This window comes from Hypanus sabinus, chromosome 2, assembly GCF_030144855.1.
Source record: "Hypanus sabinus isolate sHypSab1 chromosome 2, sHypSab1.hap1, whole genome shotgun sequence".
Taxonomy (NCBI): domain Eukaryota; kingdom Metazoa; phylum Chordata; class Chondrichthyes; order Myliobatiformes; family Dasyatidae; genus Hypanus; species Hypanus sabinus.
In genome coordinates, this window is record NC_082707.1 from 174,255,244 (window position 1) to 174,278,029 (window position 22,786).

Consider the following 22,786-nt stretch of genomic DNA (forward strand, 5'->3'; position numbering starts at 1 on the left):
CCTCTGTTCCCACACTCCTCTCCACTCACAAAGTCCTCTGTTCCCACACTCCTCTCCACTCACCAGGTCCTCTGTTCCCACACACCTCTCCACTCACCAGGTCCTCTGTTCCCACACACCTCTCCACTCACCAGGTCCTCTGTTCCCACACTCCTCTCCACTCACCAGGTCCTCTGTTCCCACACACCTCCTCCACTCAGTAGGTCCTCTGTTCCCACACTCCTCTCCACTCACCAGGTCCTCTGTTCCCACACACCTCCTCCACTCAGTAAGTCCTCTGTTCCCACACTCCTCTCCACTCACAAAGTCCTCTGTTCCCACACTCCTCTCCACTCACCAGGTCCTCTGTTCCCACACTCCTCTCCACTCACCAGGTCCTCTGTTCCCACACTCCTCTCCACTCACCAGGTCCTCTGTTCCCACACTCCTCTCCACTCACCAGGTCCTCTGTTCCCACACTCCTCTCCACTCACCAGGTCCTCTGTTCCCACACTCCTCTCCACTCACCAGGTCCTCTGTTCCCTCACACCTCTCCACTCACCAGGTCCTCTGTTCCCACACACCTCTCCACTCACCAGGTCCTCTGTTCCCACACTCCTCTCCACTCACAAAGTCCTCTGTTCCCACACTCCTCTCCACTCACCAGGTCCTCTGTTCCCACACACCTCTCCACTCACCAGGTCCTCTGTTCCCACACACCTCTCCACTCACCAGGTCCTCTGTTCCCACACTCCTCTCCACTCACCAGGTCCTCTGTTCCCACACACCTCCTCCACTCAGTAGGTCCTCTGTTCCCACACTCCTCTCCACTCACCAGGTCCTCTGTTCCCACACACCTCTCCACTCACCAGGTCCTCTGTTCCCACACTCCTCTCCACTCACCAGCTCCTCTGTTCCCACACACCTCCTCCACTCAGTAGGTCCTCTGTTCCCACACTCCTCTCCACTCAGCAGGTCCTCTGTTCCCACACACCTCTCCACTCACCAGGTCCTCTGTTCCCACACTCCTCTCCACTCACCAGGTCCTCTGTTCCCACACTCCTCTCCACTCACCAGGTCCTCTGTTCCCACACTCCTCTCCACTCACCAGGTCCTCTGTTCCCACACTCCTCTCCACTCACAAGGTCCTCTGTTCCCACACTCCTCTCCACTCACCAGGTCCTCTGTTCCCACACACCTCTCCACTCAGTAAGTCCTCTGTTCCCACACTCCTCTCCACTCACCAGGTCCTCTGTTCCCACACTCCTCTCCACTCACCAGGTCCTCTGTTCCCACACTCCTCTCCACTCACCAGGTCCTCTGTTCCCACACTCCTCTCCACTCACCAGGTCCTCTGTTCCCACACACCTCCTCCACTCAGTAAGTCCTCTGTTCCCACACTCCTCTCCACTCACAAAGTCCTCTGTTCCCACACTCCTCTCCACTCACCAGGTCCTCTGTTCCCACACTCCTCTCCACTCACCAGGTCCTCTGCTCCCACACACCTCTCCACTCACCAGGTCCTCTGTTCCCACACTCCTCTCCACTCACCAGGTCCTCTGTTCCCACACTCCTCTCCACTCACCAGGTCCTCTGTTCCCACACTCCTCTCCACTCACCAGGTCCTCTGTCCCCACACACCTCCTCCACTCAGTAAGTACTCTGTTCCCACACTCCTCTCCACTCACCAGGTCCTCTGTTCCCACACTCCTCTCCACTCACCAGGTCCTCTGCTCCCACACACCTCTCCACTCACCAGGTCCTCTGTTCCCACACACCTCTCCACTCACCAGGACCTCTGTTCCCACACTCCTCTCCACTCACCAGGTCCTCTGTTCCCACACACCTCTCCACTCACCAGGTCCTCTGTTCCCACACACCTCTCCACTCACCAGGTCCTCTGTTCCCACACTCCTCTCCACTCACAAGGTCCTCTGTTCCCACACTCCTCTCCACTCACCAGGTCCTCTGTTCCCACACTCCTCTCCACTCACCAGGTCCTCTGTTCCCACACACCTCTCCACTCACCTGGTCCTCTGTTCCCACACTCCTCTCCACTCACCAGGTCCTCTGTTCCCACACACCTCTCCACTCACCAGGTCCTCTGTTCCCACACTCCTCTCCACTCACCAGGTCCTCTGTTCCCACACACCTCTCCACTCACCAGGTCCTCTGGTCCCACACTCCTCTCCACTCACCAGGTCCTCTGTTCCCACACACCTCTCCACTCACCAGGTCCTCTGTTCCCACACACCTCTCCACTCACCAGGTCCTCTGTTCCCACACTCCTCTCCACTCACCAGGTCCTCTGTTCCCACACTCCTCTCCACTCACCAGGTCCTCTGTTCCCACACACCTCTCCACTCACCAGGTCCTCTGTTCCCACACTCCTCTCCACTCACCAGGTCCTCTGTTCCCACACTCCTCTCCACTCACAAAGTCCTCTGTTCCCACACTCCTCCTCCACTCAGTAAGTCCTCTGTTCCCACACTCCTCTCCACTCACCAGGTCCTCTGTTCCCACACTCCTCTCCACTCACCAGGTCCTCTGTTCCCACACACCTCTCCACTCACCAGGTCCTCTGTTCCCACACTCCTCTCCACTCAGTAGGTCCTCTGTTCCCACACTCGTCTCCACTCACCAGGTCCTCTGTTCCCACACACCTCTCCACTCACCAGGTCCTCTGTTCCCACACTCCTCTCCACTCAGTAGGTCCTCTGTTCCCACACTCCTCTCCACTCACCAGGTCCTCTGTTCCCACACACCTCTCCACTCACAAAGTCCTCTGTTCCCACACTCCTCTCCACTCACCAGGTCCTCTGTTCCCACACTCCTCTCCACTCACCAGGTCCTCTGTTCCCACACTCCTCTCCACTCACCAGGTCCTCTGTTCCCACACACCTCTCCACTCACCAGGTCCTCTGTTCCCACACACCTCTCCACTCACCAGGTCCTCTGTTCCCACACTCCTCTCCACTCACCAGGTCCTCTGTTCCCACACTCCTCTCCACTCACCAGGTCCTCTGTTCCCACACTCCTCTCCACTCACCAGGTCCTCTGTTCCCACACACCTCTCCACTCACCAGGTCCTCTGTTCCCACACACCTCTCCACTCACCAGGTCCTCTGTTCCCACACTCCTCTCCACTCACCAGGTCCTCTGTTCCCACACTCCTCTCCACTCACCAGGTCCTCTGTTCCCACACTCCTCTCCACTCACCAGGTCCTCTGTTCCCACACACCTCTCCACTCACCAGGTCCTCTGTTCCCACACTCCTCTCCACTCAGTAGGTCCTCTGTTCCCACACTCCTCTCCACTCACCAGGTCCTCTGTTCCCACACTCCTCTCCACTCACCAGGTCCTCTGTCCCCACACACCTCCTCCACTCACAAAGTCCTCTGTTCCCACACTCCTCTCCACTCACCAGGTCCTCTGTTCCCACACTCCTCTCCACTCACCAGGTCCTCTGTTCCCACACTCCTCTCCACTCACCAGGTCCTCTGTTCCCACACTCCTCTCCACTCAGTAGGTCCTCTGTTCCCACACTCCTCTCCACTCACCAGGTCCTCTGTTCCCACACACCTCCTCCACTCAGTAAGTCCTCTGTTCCCACACTCCTCTCCACTCACCAGGTCCTCTGTTCCCACACTCCTCTCCACTCACCAGGTCCTCTGTTCCCACACTCCTCTCCACTCAGTAGGTCCTCTGTTCCCACACTCCTCTCCACTCACCAGGTCCTCTGTTCCCACACACCTCCTCCACTCAGTAAGTCCTCTGTTCCCACACTCCTCTCCACTCACAAAGTCCTCTGTTCCCACACTCCTCTCCACTCACCAGGTCCTCTGTTCCCACACTCCTCTCCACTCACCAGGTCCTCTGTTCCCACACTCCTCTCCACTCACCAGGTCCTCTGTTCCCACACTCCTCTCCACTCACCAGGTCCTCTGTTCCCACACACCTCTCCACTCACCAGGTCCTCTGTTCCCACACACCTCTCCACTCACCAGGTCCTCTGTTCCCACACTCCTCTCCACTCACAAAGTCCTCTGTTCCCACACTCCTCTCCACTCACCAGGTCCTCTGTTCCCACACACCTCTCCACTCACCAGGTCCTCTGTTCCCACACACCTCTCCACTCACCAGGTCCTCTGTTCCCACACTCCTCTCCACTCACCAGGTCCTCTGTTCCCACACACCTCCTCCACTCAGTAGGTCCTCTGTTCCCACACTCCTCTCCACTCACCAGGTCCTCTGTTCCCACACACCTCCTCCACTCAGTAAGTCCTCTGTTCCCACACTCCTCTCCACTCACAAAGTCCTCTGTTCCCACACTCCTCTCCACTCACCAGGTCCTCTGTTCCCACACTCCTCTCCACTCACCAGGTCCTCTGTTCCCACACTCCTCTCCACTCACCAGGTCCTCTGTTCCCACACTCCTCTCCACTCACCAGGTCCTCTGTTCCCACACTCCTCTCCACTCACCAGGTCCTCTGTTCCCTCACACCTCTCCACTCACCAGGTCCTCTGTTCCCACACACCTCTCCACTCACCAGGTCCTCTGTTCCCACACTCCTCTCCACTCACAAAGTCCTCTGTTCCCACACTCCTCTCCACTCACCAGGTCCTCTGTTCCCACACACCTCTCCACTCACCAGGTCCTCTGTTCCCACACACCTCTCCACTCACCAGGTCCTCTGTTCCCACACTCCTCTCCACTCACCAGGTCCTCTGTTCCCACACACCTCCTCCACTCAGTAGGTCCTCTGTTCCCACACTCCTCTCCACTCACCAGGTCCTCTGTTCCCACACACCTCTCCACTCACCAGGTCCTCTGTTCCCACACTCCTCTCCACTCACCAGGTCCTCTGTTCCCACACACCTCCTCCACTCAGTAGGTCCTCTGTTCCCACACTCCTCTCCACTCAGCAGGTCCTCTGTTCCCACACACCTCTCCACTCACCAGGTCCTCTGTTCCCACACTCCTCTCCACTCACCAGGTCCTCTGTTCCCACACTCCTCTCCACTCACCAGGTCCTCTGTTCCCACACTCCTCTCCACTCACCAGGTCCTCTGTTCCCACACTCCTCTCCACTCACCAGGTCCTCTGTTCCCACACTCCTCTCCACTCACAAGGTCCTCTGTTCCCACACTCCTCTCCACTCACCAGGTCCTCTGTTCCCACACACCTCTCCACTCAGTAAGTCCTCTGTTCCCACACTCCTCTCCACTCACCAGGTCCTCTGTCCCCACACACCTCCTCCACTCAGTAAGTCCTCTGTTCGCACACTCCTCTCCACTCACAAAGTGTTCCCACACACCTCTCCACTCACCAGGTCCTCTGTTCCCACACTCCTCTCCACTCACAAAGTCCTCTGTTCCCACACACCTCCTCCACTCAGTAGGTCCTCTGTTCCCACACTCCTCTCCACTCACCAGGTCCTCTGTTCCCACACTCCTCTCCACTCACCAGGTCCTCTGTTCCCACACTCCTCTCCACTCACCAGGTCCTCTGTTCCCACACTCCTCTCCACTCACCAGGTCCTCTGTTCCCACACTCCTCTCCACTCACCAGGTCCTCTGTTCCCACACTCCTCTCCACTCACCAGGTCCTCTGTTCCCACACTCCTCTCCACTCACCAGGTCCTCTGTTCCCACACTCCTCTCCACTCACCAGGTCCTCTGTTCCCACACACCTCCCCACTCACCAGGTCCTCTGTTCCCACACTCCTCTCCACTCACCAGGTCCTCTGTTCCCACACTCCTCTCCACTCACCAGGTCCTCTGTTCCCACACACCTCTCCACTCACCAGGTCCTCTGTTCCCACACTCCTCTCCACTCACCAGGTCCTCTGTTCCCACACTCCTCTCCACTCACCAGGTCCTCTGTTCCCACACTCCTCTCCACTCACCAGGTCCTCTGTTCCCACACTCCTCTCCACTCACCAGGTCCTCTGTTCCCACACTCCTCCCCACTCACCAGGTCCTCTGTTCCCACACTCCTCTCCACTCACCAGGTCCTCTGTTCCCACACTCCTCTCCACTCACCAGGTCCTCTGTTCCCACACTCCTCTCCACTCACCAGGTCCTCTGTTCCCACACTCCTCTCCACTCACCAGGTCCTCTGTTCCCACACTCCTCTCCACTCACCAGGTCCTCTGTTCCCACACTCCTCTCCACTCACCAGGTCCTCTGTTCCCACACTCCTCTCCACTCACCAGGTCCTCTGTTCCCACACTCCTCTCCACTCACCAGGTCCTCTGTTCCCACACACCTCCTCCACTCACCAGGTCCTCTGTTCCCACACACCTCCTCCACTCACAAAGTCCTCTGTTCCCACACACCTCTCCACTCACCAGGTCCTCTGTTCCCACACTCCTCTCCACTCACCAGGTCCTCTGTTCCCACACACCTCCTCCACTCACTAGATCCTCAATTGAATCTGAATTGAAACTGAATCTGAGCCTAAGTCTGAATTCTCACACTCCCTCAATGTGGCACCTTGTCAGAACTTGCCTATAAAATCCAAAAGCACTACATCTATAGGTTCTCCTCTATTGACTGTTTGCAATATCTTCAAAGAACTTTAGCAAATTTGCTAAATATGATTTTCCTTTTGTAAAACCATGTTGGACTGACTGAAAGTGCTCAGTGAGGCAGCCCCTAATCTGCACTGAGTCAAAATGACGTAGAGGAGGCCACACTGGGAGCACCAGATATAATGGATGACCCTGACAGACTTTCAGGAGAAATACTGCCTCATTTGGACAATGCGTTTGGGGCCCTGAATGGCGGTAAGGGAGGAGGTGCTGGGGGTTATGGCAGGTGTAGCGTTTAGCACAGTTGCAGGGCTGAGTACTTGAGGGAGATCAGTGGGGAGTGAGAAGTGGACAAGGGGGTCACAAAGAGTAATTACTGCAGAAAACCCAGGGGGAGGGGGGCTGCAGGGGAGAAGCTCTGCCTGCTGGTAGGAATCTGTTGCAGATGGCAGAGTTTGCATGGAATGGTGTGCTGGATACAGAAGCTCATGGGGCGGTAAGTAACAACAAAGGGATCCCTCTATCTACTCTTGTTACCTTGGTGGAGCGTAGGGTAGCCTCATCGTGAGAACAGATGCAGTGGGGGTGAAGGAACCGAGAGAAGGGATAGGGTAGGGAGAAGTACAGTCGAGATGACTGTGAGGGTTAGTAGGTTTGTAAAAGATGGCAGTAGACTTTGTCAGATAGGGACAGAGAAGTCAAGTCAGGATGGAAATTGGAGGCAAAGTTGATGAAATTGATTAGCTCAGCATGGGTGCAGGAAGCAGCACCAATGCAGTTGTAGTGCAGAAGCAGCTTGGGAATGTTGCTGGTGTAGGCTTGAAACACAGATTGTTCCACACAGCTGATGAAACGGCTGGCACATCTGGGGCCCTTGTGAGGGTCCTTGGCTGCATCTTTGGTCTGGAGGAACTGAAAGTAAAACTGTTGAAGTTAAGAGCAACACACTCAAAATACCAAGAAACTCAGCAGGTCAGGGAGAGGAATAAGTAGTCGATTGAAAGGGGTATGAAGCCAGAATAAGGTAGGGGAGGGGAAGCAGTACAAGCTGACAAGTGATAGATGAAACCAGGTGAGGGAGAAGATGGGTAGGTGTGAAGGAGTGGGGTGGTTGGAAATAGGGAGCTGATAGGTAGAAGAGGAAAAGGAGGAATCTGATAGGATATAAGATAAAGGAGAGGAGGAGGGATATCAGAGGGAGGTGATTGGCAGGTGAGGAAAGTAGGAGGGGCAAGAGAGGAGCCAGAATAGGAATGGAGAAAGAGAGAAGGGGGTGGATCACCTGAAGTCGGGAAGAAGCAGAAAACCTTAAGACTTTCCTTGTGGGAGATGGAAATGTACAGAGACTAGATGGCCAGGGTCAGTGAGGATGCTGAAAGTTGAAGTGATGGATGGCATGTGAAGTGTCACGATACAAGCTGCAAGAGACTGAACCAAGGGGCACAAAATGGAGTTGAAGTTTGCAAACACAAGCCCAGTGGGGCAGGAACAGGGACACTTAGGTTTGGGATCTTGAGTGTGAGGTAGAATCGAGCAGTTTGGATCACAAGAAGTATGTAAATAGTTATCATATTGTCATACCCTTGCTAAAGTAGAGAGCAAGACAATAAATGGGTAACTGTAGACCATTTAATCTAATTGTGGAAAAATGGTTAGTGATTTAGAGAAGTCTAATGCAATCAAACCAGGTCAACGTAATTTTCTGGAAGGAAAATCATTAACGATTTGTCATTCTGGCAAACTTACTGTTTAGCATTTTCAAGGACAATATCCTTCATAATTTTTAATGGGATGTTTTGCATATTTCTGGTAAAACCAAGTTTAATTCTGCACTCCTATGCACACTGCACTGTGCTGTGAAATACTTACTTCAAAAGAAAAAATACTCTGTTGGTCAATGTGAATTTAATGTTTTGGAAAATATTACTGCACCAACGAAACACACCATGGGAAATATTGGTGCTGATAAATTTATTCTATTACTTTAATACATACCTACTTGTCCTGTTGCAATTATCCTCTGAAATTTGGGATGCTGGTTAACTGTTAGACACAGGATGTCATCTGTATGTTCAAGATAAAAAGACTGAATACCTAAAGTAGATTTAAAGTAAAATTATTTATAGTTAATTAATATACTTTTTGACATACAAAACGCAAAAAAAAACATCAGAGTTAGGAGAAACTTCAAGTCAAACTTTTACGGTATATACTATTTCTCACATTCCACAGTAAATAAAGCTTCTCAACTACTGCTTTTCCATTCACCACAAGATTGCTGGAGCTAAACAGCAACAACAATATAAACAAATGTTTAGTGACAACATTTTGAGATTTAAAAAGATGTCAACTTTTAAGTTGCTGAGATTTTAATAATGCATTCCTGCCTTGATACCTGAATTTGCTGTTAGAAAACCTACTCTTTATAATTCACCTTATGGACATACTTCATCTCAGTTCATGCTGATTTCAATACTGACACTATTCTAAGGCCTTTCTACAGGGGCACAATTGAGAGCATCCTGACTGGCTGCATCACTGCCTGGTGTGGGAACTGTGCCATAATCGCAGGATTCTGCAGAGAGTGGTGCGGACAGCCCAGCACATCTGTAGTTGTGAACTTCCCATGATTCAGGACATTTACAAAGACAGGTGTGTAAAAGATCACTGGAGACCTGAGTCACTCCAACCACAATTTCCAGCTGCTACCATCCGGGAAATAGTACCGCAGCATAAAAGCCAGGACCAACAGGGTCCGGGACAGCTTCTTCCACCAGGCCATCAGACTGATTAACTCACGTTGATTTGAGGGTATATCTAAGTTACATTGACTCTTCTGTTTATTATAAATTACTGTGATTGCACATTGCACATTTAAACAGAGACGTAACGTAAAGCTCGTCACTCCTCATGTATGTGAAGGATGTAAGAAATAAAGTCAATTCAGTTCATTTCTGTATTGAGGATTCTCCCTAATGATGGTCTCCATGAAGTATAACCGTGCTGTTATCCATTGTTACAGGATTTAGATGGTTCTATAGCAGCACCACTGCTATCTCCATGCACTCATTTGAAATCTCTTCCCTGCAAAAAGACACAACCATGTCTCCCACACCCCATTTCAGCTCAGTGTTTCTGAAGAACACTTTCAGCACCATGGTCCCACTGCTCTAACAACTGCCCTTCAGCTGCCCTTAGGATACGTATTTACTCATGCTGGGCCTTCAGTTATGGGTTGCTTATGTTTCTATGGACATCCACTTTACCCGCCAAGACCGAACCATGCGGCAGACCATGAGCCTGGAACTACCAGCTGCCTGCCCTTGGACCGCGTGTTCCAGGTTCAATGTTTCACTGGGAGGAGGACAACTCCCAGTTTCTCAGCTCCATCTCATTGAAAGTGGGGCAGATTAACTGGCTTATTCCCAGTAAGATCTTTATAACTGGCAATACTGTTCTTCCAATCAGACCCACTTTGACATTACAGATGTTTAAAAACACCCTGGAAAGCATTGGAAAATAATAAAATAATAACACTAATAATAATACACTGCAAAGCATACACTTTAAAGCAATCAAATATACTTAAAATTACCAAATTAAAAAAGATCTAATTGTTCCTGTGATAGTTATCACCTTATTGGTTTCAATGGGGCTGTTTATCCAGGCTCAGTGGGCAGATTTCCCAGGACAAGTGGTGGATAGCATTTGGAAGTCTGTGCTATCTGCCTGGATCCACCACAGTGGTAGGTAAATTAATGGGAAGTATTCTTAGAGATGGTATATATAATTATCTGGATAGACAGGGTCTGATTAGGAGCAGTCAACATGGATTTGTGCATGGAAAGTCACGTTTGACAAATCTTATTGAATTTTTTGAAGAGATTACTAGGAAAGTTGATGAGGGTAAAGCAGTGGATGTTGTCGATATGGACTTCAGTAAGGCCTTTGATAAGGTTCCGCAAGGAAGGTTAGGAAGGACTCCCGTCCACTCCATAATGTACTGGTTAGGCACAGGAGTACATTCAGCCAGAGACTCATTCCACCGAGATGCAACGCTGAGCGTCATAGGAAGTCATTCTTGCCAGTGGCCATAAAACCTTACAACTCCTCCCTCAGAGCATCAGACACCCTGAACCAATAGGCTGGTCCTGGACTAATTTCCACTTGGCATTAATTACTTATTATTATTTAATTATTTATGGTTTTATATTGCTATATTTCTACACTATTCTTGGTTGGTACCACTGTAACGAAAACCAATTTCCCTTGGGATCAATAGAGTATGTCTGTCTGTCAATCGTTAGGTATTAATATTGAAGTAGTAAAATGGATTCAACAGTGGCTGGATGGGAGATGCCACAGAGTAGTGGTGGATAACTGTTTGTTAGCTTGGAGGCTAGTGACTAGTGGTGTGCCTCAGGGATCAGTACTGGGTCCAATGTTGTTTGTCATATACATTAATGATCTGGATGATGGGGTGGTAAATTGGATTAGTAAGTATGCAGATGGTACGAAGATAGGTGGCATTGTGGATAATGAAGTAGGTTTTCAAAGCTTGCAGAGAGATTTAGGCCATTTAGAAGAGTGGGCTGAAAGATGGCAGATGGTTTAATGCTGATAAGCGTGAGGTGCTACATTTTGGTAGGAATAATCAAAATAGGACATACATCGTAAATGGTAGGGCATTGAGGAATGCAGTAGGAATGCAGTGATCTAGGAATAATGGTGCATGGTTCCCTGAAGGTGGAATCTCATGTGGATAGGGTGGTGAAGAAAGCTTTTGGTATGCTGGCCTTTATAAATCAGAGTATTGAGTATAGGAGTTGGGATGTAATGTTAAAATCATACAAGGCATTGGTGAGGCCAAATTTGGAGTATTGTGTACAGTTCTAGTCACCGAATTATAGGAAAGATGTCAACAAATTAGAGAGAGTACAGAGGAGATTTACTAGAATGTTACCTGTGTTTCAGCACCTAAGTTACAGAGAAAGGTTGAACAAGTTAGGTCTTTATTCTTTGGAGCGTAGAAGGTTGAGGGGGGACTTGATAGAGGTATTTAAAATTATGAGGGGGATAGATAGAGTTGATGTGGATAGGCTTTTTCCATTGAGAGTAGGGAAGATTCAAACAAGAGGACATGAGTTGAGAATTAAGGGGCAAAAGTTTAGGGGTAACATGACGGTGAACTTCTTTACTCAGAGAGTGGTAGCTGTGTGGAACGAGCTTCCAGTAGAAGTGGTAGAGGCAGTTCGATTTTGTCATTTAAAAAAAATTGTATAGGTATATGGACAGGAAAGGAATGGAGGGTTATGGGCTGAGTGCGGGTCAGTGGGACTAAGTGAGATTAAGCGTTCAGCATGGACTAGAAGGGCCGAGATGGCCTGTTTCCGTGCTGTAATTGTTAAATGGTTATATGGCTTCAATCACACAGGTAGAAGATGAAACCACCAGTAGATCTAGACTTCAGGACTTCTACAAAGAATGATGCTGAGGCAGAAGGTTCTGACTACATTTCAATCACCTTCTCCACACACCTTTTCTTGGAGTGCATGTCAAGAACTCCCTGTTCCTAAATGGCACAGAAATACAATGCACAATTTCCACTTCTTAAGAGAAGACATCTTGGTTTAAAGCATCTTGTCCATACTATAAAGCAAACACGAGAAAATCTGCAGATGCTGGAAATTCAAACAACACACACAAAATGCTGGTGGAACACAGCAGGCCAGGCAGCATCTATAGGGAGAAGCGCTGTCGATGTTTCGGGCTGAGACCCTTCCTCAGTCCTGACGAAGGGTCTCAGCCCGAAACGTCGACAACGCTTCTCCCTATAGATGCTGCTTGGCCTGCTGTGTTCCACCAGCATTTTGTGTGTGTTGTTGTCCATACTATTCTGTATTTGTGCTAATATAAGATCCACATTCTTCAGGCTTTGGCAATATCTACAACCTATCAGACAGTCCAAATAAAATTGACAAAACTTCAATAATAATTAACTTTGAGCATCTTTCATGAGAAATTAACATAGAGTGAAGGAGCATTTACTGCAAAGTGTTGATTTCAAACAGACATTAGACACTTGATAGTTAATAACAGGCAATCACAATGAAATGAGATACAGATGTTGCTGAATTGCTTAAAGTGACACAGCTTATATCAGACCTCAGTAAAGGGCACTTATGATAACAACGTTTGCTATCTGTGACAATGATGCTGTCTTCTCTGGTCCCAAGGATATTTAAGGTCATTATTTTTGTAGAATTAAGTTTTCTATAAATGCTCTGTTTAAAATGGTAGGACTACATTTCTTTAAAAAAATTATCCTAAATCATAACCCCCAACCAAATTCCATTTATATGAATTATTAATAAGCTTCAAATAAGCAATTCACCCTTTTAAAAATGCCAAGTGTAACTAATCGATTTTTTTAAAAACACAAAACTAAAATGCATTTCAAATAGAGAATTATTCTACCTGTGGCAATGTTGTGGACAATTCCAACCGATGCTGTGTGATAAATGATATCGATACCATCATTTAAATAATGTACATTGTTTCTGCAATCATTACCACGATATCCAAATGCCAAAACCAGTGTGAGGTCCTGCCAAATAAAAGAATGTTATTATAAAATGCTATCTGGGTATATGAAGGAAAAGCATTCAAAATCTCTGTATCTCACCAACATTTTTTCTGAGAAGTTGATAAACAATGCAGTGCCTTGAAAAAGTACTCAGCCCCCACAACTGTTTCCATATTTTATGGTCTTAGTTTCTAAATTTAAAATATATTGAAGTAGGACTTTGTAAACTAATCCACAAAACATTGTGCATCATGTCAAATCAAAAGAAAAATTCCAAATCTTGTCAACAATTAACTAAAAATAAAAAAAAATTGTAAGGCTGAAAAAGTATTCATCCCCTTTGTAATTACTGCGCTAACTTTTCTCAGGTACAATGCTGTATGTTACCGTACCAACTCACTCAATTTGTTGATGTAGAAAATTGGAGAATCACCTGAATAAATCCCTCTCTCTCTCTGTAAGTTTCCACCATTCTGGTAGCATTGAAGCCAGGACCAACCAGGCTCCAGGACCGCTTCTTCCACCAGGCCATCCGACAGATTAATTCATACTGATACAATTATATTTCCATATACCGACTGTTGTAAATACTATTCATTACAAATCACTATAAATTGCACATTGCACATTTAGACAGAGATGTAACATACATGAAGGAGGTAAGAAATAAAGTCAATTCAATTTTCAACAGAACAAACCAAAATGAAGATAAAAAGGCATTCAGGACATGTCAGGGAAATGAGAATAGAGAAGTACAGATCTGGGGAAGGGTACAAGACCATCTCAAAGCCACTGAACATACCTTGGAGCTCAGGGCAGTTCATTGTTAAAATGTGGAAAAAATATGAAACCACAGCTACATTGCTTAGGTCAGGCTGTCCCTCTAAGCTTAGCTGCCGGCAAAGAAAGGCACTTGTAAGAGAGGCTACTGTGATGCCGACAGCCACTCTGAGTGAGCAGCAGAAGTCAGTGGCTGCAACTGGAGATAAAGTTCATTGCTCCACAATCTCCAAGGCCTTGTACAAAAATGGGTATTTATGGAAGATTGGCAAGGAAGAAGCCCTGGCTTTAAAAAAAAGCATATCCTTGCCAGTAAAGATGTCGCAAAGTGTCACTCAGAAGATACTATAAAGATGTGAAAGGTCTTGTAGTCAGACGAAGCTAAAGTGGAACTTTTTGGCCTGAACTCTGAGTGGTACATGTGGTGTAAATGTAATACTCTGCATCAGCCAGGTAACACCACCTGCACTGTAAAGTACGGTGGAGATAGCACCATGCTATAGGAATGCTTTTCAGCAGCAGGGACTGAAAATCTGGTCAGGATTGATGGGAAGATGATCCTGGATTAAGATCTGCTGGCTTCCGCCAGAAAGTTTAAACTGGGGAGGAAGTTTGTCTTCCAGCAGGATGTCTCAGGCAGAGTTCAGATCATAACATGATTGAACATCTCTAGCAAGGCCTCAAGATTGCTGTCCACCACCGGTTCCCAGTTAACCTGGCAAAACTTGAGCAACTTTGCAAGGAAGAATGGGCAAATCTCATTGTGTAAAGCTAATAGAGACTTGTCCCAAAAGATGACTGGCTGCAATTGCTGGTTCAACTAAGTACTGAGCAAAGGGGGATAAATACATTTGAACTGCTAACATTTCAGTTGTTGAATTTTTAGTTTTTCATGCTTTACAATTTCCCTGTTGTTTGGGTTCTACAATGAGAAAAGGAACATGTGATTCACAAATAAAAATTTGTAGTTAAATTGATCAAAATCTCTGGTTGTAATACCCATTTATGTGAACAAAGGTTTGGAGGCTGAATACTTCTACAAGGCACTGTTGATATTAACACAGAGTTGATCAAATAATACATGTGTGTGCCTTAGCTCTACATACATTGTCTGAATATCCTTTATTTGTGAATGACAATGGGAAAGGGAAACTGCATTTTACTCCCAAGGGAAATATTTGCAGAAACTGAAAATGTGAAAAGCTGGCAACACTCAGCAGCTCAGGCAGCATCTATTGAGAGAGGACCAGGGTTAATGGTTCCAGTCAATAACTTTTCTTTCCAACTGCACATAAGGAAAACGAGTTTTACATGACAGTGGGACAGGCATTATACATTTTGTTTGCTTGTTCCTATTTTGCTTTTATTATTAATTATTAATTGGCCTGTTCACCTGTTAAAACTAATAAATGCACCTCACAATGTAGATAACGATAATTGATTTTCTTTGATGGGAAATTAAGAAAAACTTGGTGTGAATTTTCTTAAGTTTCAGGACCAAAATCAAGATACTCCCACTTCCATTCACTCACCCCACTCCCAACTATGATTCGCACACACACACTCTCTCTCTCTCTCAACTCACTTACTTATTCAAAACCACACAGAAAGTTTGCTCTTTTACATCTCCGTGATTTTTTTTCTGGCGGTGCCTTTCTGTGATAGGGGCATGATATTGGCACTCCTGGCCCAGGCCCCTTTTACATGGCTACTTCGCTTGGGGTTGTTCATGATTCAGAGCAAGTAGAACTGTGTGTCACTTCCAACACAGAGGCACATATGTTCTCCCCAGGTACTTGCAATTCATCAAACTCTTCAATTAACATTCTGTTGCTGTCTGACCAGATCCTAATCACCAGCAACATCACTTGTTTCTCTTCCTAATCTTCTATAACGTATTCCATCTAACCATTGAAAGATCATGAACAATGTTTCTCTAACATTCTCATCATTTAGAAGGTGTGAAAATCCAGATTAATTTCACATTTTCGGTCACATACCTCAATAGGTTTCTTTTTCTTCCCAAGATTATTGGTTTGTAGTTTCTCAGGCTGAGGCAGAGCCCTACTAACAGGTGGTCTGAAACAAATAACTGTGAATAAGAAAAGCCTGTCTGTCACCCATTCCAGACTTAAATAAATTTAACTTGTATACCAGCAAACAAACACAAATAATTTTTTTCTTCAATTGTAGATAACTGAAGGCTTTACATTGCAAAACTAAAATTGCACTGGAAATACGGGAACAATTTTGTGATATGCACCCCTTAGATCTTATTTTTAGACCAACAAATGGCTGTAATGGAATTTGAGTCTTTTTATTTCAAAATTAGTCTCCGTTCATTATAAAAATATACAAAGGAAGAGTAAGTGCAAAAAATCTTAATGTTCATGGCTGCTACATTCAGTACTACAATTTTTTTTACAAGAAATCATAAAAACATAAGAACAACAGAGATTCAATGCTTTCCCACCAATTGCTCCGTGTCCACGTGGACACATTAAAGTTATACTGAAAAGGCCAAAGAGAAATGATTTTCATTTTTTTTTTAAGTTGCAATTTATTATATTTTCTTATGCAAAAGTGAATCACATCACTCACTTTCATAAGCACCTAATTTACTGCAATTAGTCTTTTTTCCCCACAATCAAAAAACCAAAGCACCAGAGAGGATGTAGGCTGAGCTGGGGCATTTTAGTTATGAGGAGAGATTAGAGGTACTAGATTTGTTTCTCCCTGGAGAAGAGGAAGTTAAGAGGGGACTTGACTGAAATATTTAAAAGTACAAGTAGTGTACACTTGAGGAATTTTTTCCCTTTATTGGAGGTGAGTAAAACTGAAGGAAACAGATTTATGGATTTGGGTATCTGACAGGGACCTTCTTCACCTTGAAAGTGGATTCGTCACCAGCAGGTTCAGTAACAGTTATTACCCTCAACTAATAGGATCCTTCCTGAACCTGCAAGGGTAACTTCATTCACCACTACTCTGAACTGCTTCTACTACCTACAGACTCTTTACACGCAGGTTGTCAGTCTTATTTTTATTTGTAATTTGTCTTCATTTGCACTTTGGCTGTTTATCAGTCTTTAATTGTTTATGCATTGTTTTTCATAAAACTCCATTGCATTTCTTTTTTCCTGTAAATACCTGCAAGAAAATGAATCACAAGGTAGAATATGATAATGTACTGTATATGTGTTTTAACAATAAATTTGCTTTGACCTTAAAATGCACTGTCAGAGAGAGAGAGAGAATGGCGGAAACAGAATTGCTGGCAGTATTTAAGAGTGTCTAGAATCACCCAGGCACAGAAGGCTACAGACCAGGTGCTAAAATCTGAGATTAATGACTGGTGTGGTAGGCTGAATGGCCTGCTTCCATTTGTATAGCTTTATAATCATCCTTGCTCCACTTGCAAAGCCGAGTTGAGTAAAAATGGAGGCCGAGGCTGCTTTTTGGCAAAGAGAGTCATTTTATCATCTGCAAGTATATTTTCCTAATTTGAAGGCAATAGGAATCAAATTTAAATTACTTCCTCTGAAAATGCAATACAGACAGATTCAGATGGATGAATTATTCAAATCTTCTTCAACTATTGCAATGTAAATCTATCAATCAGAGCATTTAGTTCAGTTAAGATGTATGCTTTCAGATATCACTTCAGGCAATGCCACATTTACGTGCTGTTAAATGATATCTGCAAACTCTTAAAAATATGGTTTGCTACCATCCTGGTACTCACCCATTCATTCATGTTATGACTGATGTGTGGAAAATGATCAAATGCTAATTCAGGTAGATTAGTACAATTTGTACGGGGAGTACACAATATTATCGAATACACACTTTCTTTAAAAATATCTTTTTCATTTTCTTCTTTTGGATGCCCTGTATGGATATGACTAATTTGATTAATTACTAATTAAACCATCCCACAAAACACTTAGCAGAGCTCACGTAGCTGTAACCTTACAGAAATAATATGTAGTATTTTATTGTCCTGAATTGGAGCTTAACTTTGAACAACAAAATGCTACAAATAGCATACTGCAACTACTTTCAGAAACATTTAGCTGGAGGGACTATTAAGTTGGATGTTAATAATACAGGGTCCGAGGCTCCTGTCTAATGTAGAGTCCCCAGCATGATCTTCAGGCCCACAGCCAGCTCCTTTCTTCAAGGACAGACTGTGGTGTGGATCGGCCCTGTGTGTTCGCTGGTGATGGGTAGAAGATAGCTTCACCCACACAAAAAAAAAATCTGCCTCATTTCCTTTAAACTGTTCCCTGCCACTGAAATTATAATGAAGCAGCCCATGTGGCAAATCCACCGTAGTGCTTGGTTTTTGTGTGGTTTCCCCACTGTGAGGGGTGGGGAACTGCTGCAATTTCAGGCTCTGTATGAACAACCCAGCACCTTTGGAAGTGCTGAATCATTGCTTACAACATCAGGAATATTGTTCATATGGAAATCCCAAAGGTTTTAAGTAGGGAAATGTAGATCACTGTTATTTTACAGAACTATACGGGACAGTGTGTTTGGATTATAATTCAAACTAATGTGACGTGTTTTGCATAAACTAATATGACTGAGGATGCAAAGCTGTTAGTTTGTATTGGTCAAATACAATCCCTGATTCCACATCATTAATTAGTAGAGAAGTATTTAATGATGTGTATGGTCTGGCTTATTTAAATGTTTTTTAGTTATTTCATTGTGTGCTTCATTAGATTAAACTAATATGCAAATTACGTGTTATTTTAGACAGCTCAACATCAAAGTAAATGCACAATACAAAAAAACAAATAAAGAATGAAATGTGCAATTACCTCGAACCCCTTGACAGGACAGCCGCAGCCAAAAATAAATGTAATATATTATTAAATGATGTCATCAAACTGCAATTAGAAATTCATATTTATAGTTGTCACAACAAATAGAAATTGATCAACTCGGAAACAAACTGCTTAGACATGAAGTGATAAATTGAGAGCATTTGCCACTGAATTGAGGATTTACTGTTAACCACTAAAAGTGACCAGATCTTTCCTATTGCCTCTGAAGTGTTTGGGATACAGTCCAGCACAGGATCACATTCATATGCAAGTCAAACAATGAACAGCACAGCAAATATACCCGTCTTCAAATTCCGGGACTTAGGCATGCTGAGTTAAAATTTATGTTAAGATTTATAAACATAGAAGTGTTAAAAGAAAAAACGATGGACAGCTATAACTTCAGTAGCTCATGAAGAAAATCTCTCGGAGTAGTCAAGTCATATATTTTTATGTTTACAGTTTTCTTCTCAAAGCACAGTCACTTCCCGCTGATCCCACAACTAGTGGCAGTTGTCTAACTCCTGCACAAGCTCATTCTCCACTGAGCCCACTCAACAAATATAATCTATTGCAAGGAATCAGGGTCCTGGCTCAAGCTCATTTTCTACTGATATCTGCAGCATTTACTTTTCAGAAAAGGTGGCAATTAAATGTAAATAATAGCTGAGAGTTCATAGGAAATGGGTGAAACATACAGAAAATTATATTCACTCACACAAGCTTTTAATGATTGGAGATTAGAGAAATCAAAATGTATTATGGTCAATATTTAAAGGAAATGAATTGCGGACACTGTCATGTAATAATAAGAACAGGCATTCAAATTCAGTTTGGTTTGCCAAGAAGCTTCAAAAATTGCAGGTGCAGATATTTTCAACATACAAGTCATGCTCTGATACTTCAGCAATGTATTTGAATACTTGATGACCTGGCCCATACAGAACAGCAGCTGGAACACCATCACAGCTGCCTAATGATTGATTGGAGCCATGTTTCTAATGCACTTATGCATGAGCTTTCAATCAAGATGCTTCCTGTCTGAAAGCTTTCTGGAGCTGAACCTGCCCATTTTTCACAACCATTATTTCAAGGGAAAAATATATTTCATCAGTTGATTTGAGAAGCCTCAGCAATGAAAACATGGAATCCACATCTTGTTGATGTGGATTTAATGTTTCAATTACAGCCATTTAACAAAACTATTAACTTTAAAGTAAAACAGACTGGTGTACCCTGCTTTAGGAGTGCTTACCTGACTATTCCCTGCCTTCAGAGAAAGCAAGACACACAGAAAAAGGGAATGAGCAAGAATTAGCAGAAAAGTTTGAAAATAGACTATGGGGAAATTTCAGCTTCTGTTATGAGATGAGGAACATAATGAGGCCACAATAAAAATGTGTATTTATGTAAAGCAATTCATATCGAAACACCTCAAAGTGCTTTACATAAATTAGTTTTTCCTACATAATGCAATTTTGCAGCACAAAGAAAAACATTTTACAAAAGGCTGCGTTTTTAATTTAATACAATACTTATTTTTCAAGATCTTATGCATTGGAAACCCAGTACAAAGCTACATACGTAGCAATATCATGGAACATCTTATTCTCAAAAACACTAAACAGCAAAGCAATTTTGCTGCTCTCATAACAGGTCTCAAAGTCCCAAAAGTCAAAGAGATGTTACAGCGTTAATAAAAGTAAATTCAATGTAACAAAATATATTGTTTCTGAACTTAAACTTAATTTACCCCCCAAAAAATCAACTTGAGCATTCTGCATTGGGCATAGTCTGTAAACTAGGCACAGCTGGAACCTGAGCAAGGATTTTATAAAGAGAAATAACTTTCCTTTCAAATCTGCTGCAAACTTTCTTCTCTGCTAAAAACTCATTTATCAATCAATGGAGATGGGTAGTGTTATAAAACTGAATTATACTAAAAACGTTCTTTATACACTCGTGCAAACTGTATTGTTTTATAAACAACACTGAAAAAGCTCAAACAACAGTGTTTTTAATATATCCAGTCCATCACTTGCGAGTAATCCATATGTAAATTACAAAAGCCTCTAAACTATGCAGTACCATTTGCCAGCATGTTATTGTATTCAGAACAGAATTAAAGTGTAGCTATATTATTGTGATAAGGAAAGATTATGCTCAAAACATTCTGTGGCTTGCATCACTTTCTACAGAAAAAGCATAGCTACACAACACCAAATGTGTTCTGTTGCAAATCACACAACCGCAGGCAATGAAAGCTGTGGTTGTGCTCTTGGATTGTTGTGAAGGACTTTGATGACCTGTGCTGCAAAAAGGCTTTTTTTTACCCCTTGCTTTCTAAATGCCTCTATTGATTGGAGGATTTAGAAACAGTTTGCTTATAGTTCAAAGAAATTAAGTAATCATTTTTTAGAGTGCATTCTAAAAACTTCTACCTCCTAAAATGATAGATGCATAAATATCAATTGAAAGAAAACACAAAGAAACCACATAGCCTCATTCACATTTTTAATGAAGGTCAGGGCAATGGGCCATTGTGAAATTGAGGGGTCATATATGAAGCCTATCTGGCCCTGCAGCTCAACACAATGAGAAGCTGCCACTGAGTTCATCAAGTTCAGGAGAAGAGTGGGAGGTCAGATGCAAAAGATCGGAACAGGTTCTTCAGGTTTCTCTATGGAACCAGAGGCTAAAAATCAGATTATAAATTAGAGTATGTAGAAGATAGGAAGAAAACTGTATACCAACTCATTATCAGTATGCTGCAATCTCACATAAAAGGATTGTAGTGTGAGCTGGACTAGCTTTTTGAAATTAAGGAAAGAGACATAAATGCTCCGAGCAAGTACTGTAGTTTTGCTGTTTTAGACATAATTGCTGCTGGTTCATAATCTGCATTCAATAATGTATGGAGATAATATCTGGCTAGCAACTGTATGGTAATGCAAGGCATGACAGTAAAAAATAAAACTGAAACTGTTGACAATCTGACAACATTCATTGAATTAGTAAAGCCATTAATTAAACAAAATAAAACATATAACAAAATAATTTAAAATTGCTGAGTTTCTAAGGTGAAACTGACTTGTGGAATGTATATTTGGTTCACAAAGTACAGAGAAATGGATTAATCTCTGGACATTATTGATAAGGATAAAGACATAAGGGAATGGCTTGAATATTGGCATTGATCTTAATGAAAAGCTCGAAAGGCTAGGTGGACTAATCTTTAGTACCTAAGACATAGAAGATGGCTAGGTGGGCTAGGCGAGAAGGCAGGTGCACAGGGTTGAGTGGGAGACGGGATCAATCATGATGGAATGGCGAAGACTCAATGGGCTGAATAGCCTAATTCTGCTCCTATATCTTATGGTCTTATTCTACTCCTTAAATTAATTTCTGAAACAAATGGGTGGAAATTAATTTATTTTAGTCATAGATACAATGGAGCACGAATCAGATAATAATTGGGCAAGAATGTAAAAGGAGCTATGTAGGAATAAAGTGAAAAGTATGTGGACGATTTTCTAAATGGAGGGAAAATTCAAAAATTGGAGGTGTAAATGGATTTAGGAGTCCTCATGCAGGAGTCCGCAAAGGTTAATTTGAAGATTGAATTGCTGTCAAGGAAGGCAAATATCATGTTAGCATTCATTTCGAGAGGACTAGAATATATAAGCAATGGTGTAATGTTGAGGCTTTATCAGGCACTGGTGAGGCCTCATTTGGAGTATTGTGAGCAGTTTTGGGCCCTTTAGGAAGAATGTGCTGACAATGAAGAGGGTTCAAAGGAGATTCACTAAAATGATTCCAGGATTGAAAGGCTTATCATATGAGAAGTGTTTGATGGCTCTGGGCATGTACTCACTGGAATTCAGAAGAATAAGGGGCGATCTCATTGAAACTTATCGAATGTTGAAAGGTCTAGATAGAGTGGATGTGGAGAGGATGTTTCCTCTGGTGGGGAATCTAAAACCATAAGACACAGTCTCAGAATAGAGGGATGTCCATTTAGAATAGAGATGAAGAGGAGTTTCTTCATCCAGAGAGCAGAGTATCTG

The 22,786-nt window shown here is 44.1% G+C and overlaps 1 protein-coding gene across 8 annotated transcripts in view; it reads right to left on the reverse strand.

The window, feature by feature from the left end:
* Positions 1-22,786, reverse strand: part of LOC132387335 (echinoderm microtubule-associated protein-like 5) — a 199,617-nt gene that overhangs the window by 24,723 nt on the left and 152,108 nt on the right. For 5 of the 8 annotated variants that reach the window (XM_059959693.1, XM_059959688.1, XM_059959701.1 and 2 more), the window contains exons 28-31: positions 18,714-18,782; positions 15,882-15,960; positions 12,993-13,122; positions 8,511-8,609 (exon numbers count right to left, since the gene is read on the reverse strand). In XM_059959693.1, the coding sequence (XP_059815676.1) occupies positions 8,511-8,609; positions 12,993-13,122; positions 15,882-15,960; positions 18,714-18,782 (377 nt within the window). The remainder of the gene's footprint in view (positions 1-8,510; positions 8,610-12,992; positions 13,123-15,881; positions 15,961-18,713; positions 18,783-22,786) is intronic. The other 3 variants (XM_059959719.1, XM_059959710.1, XM_059959737.1) reach the window with 2 other exon arrangements.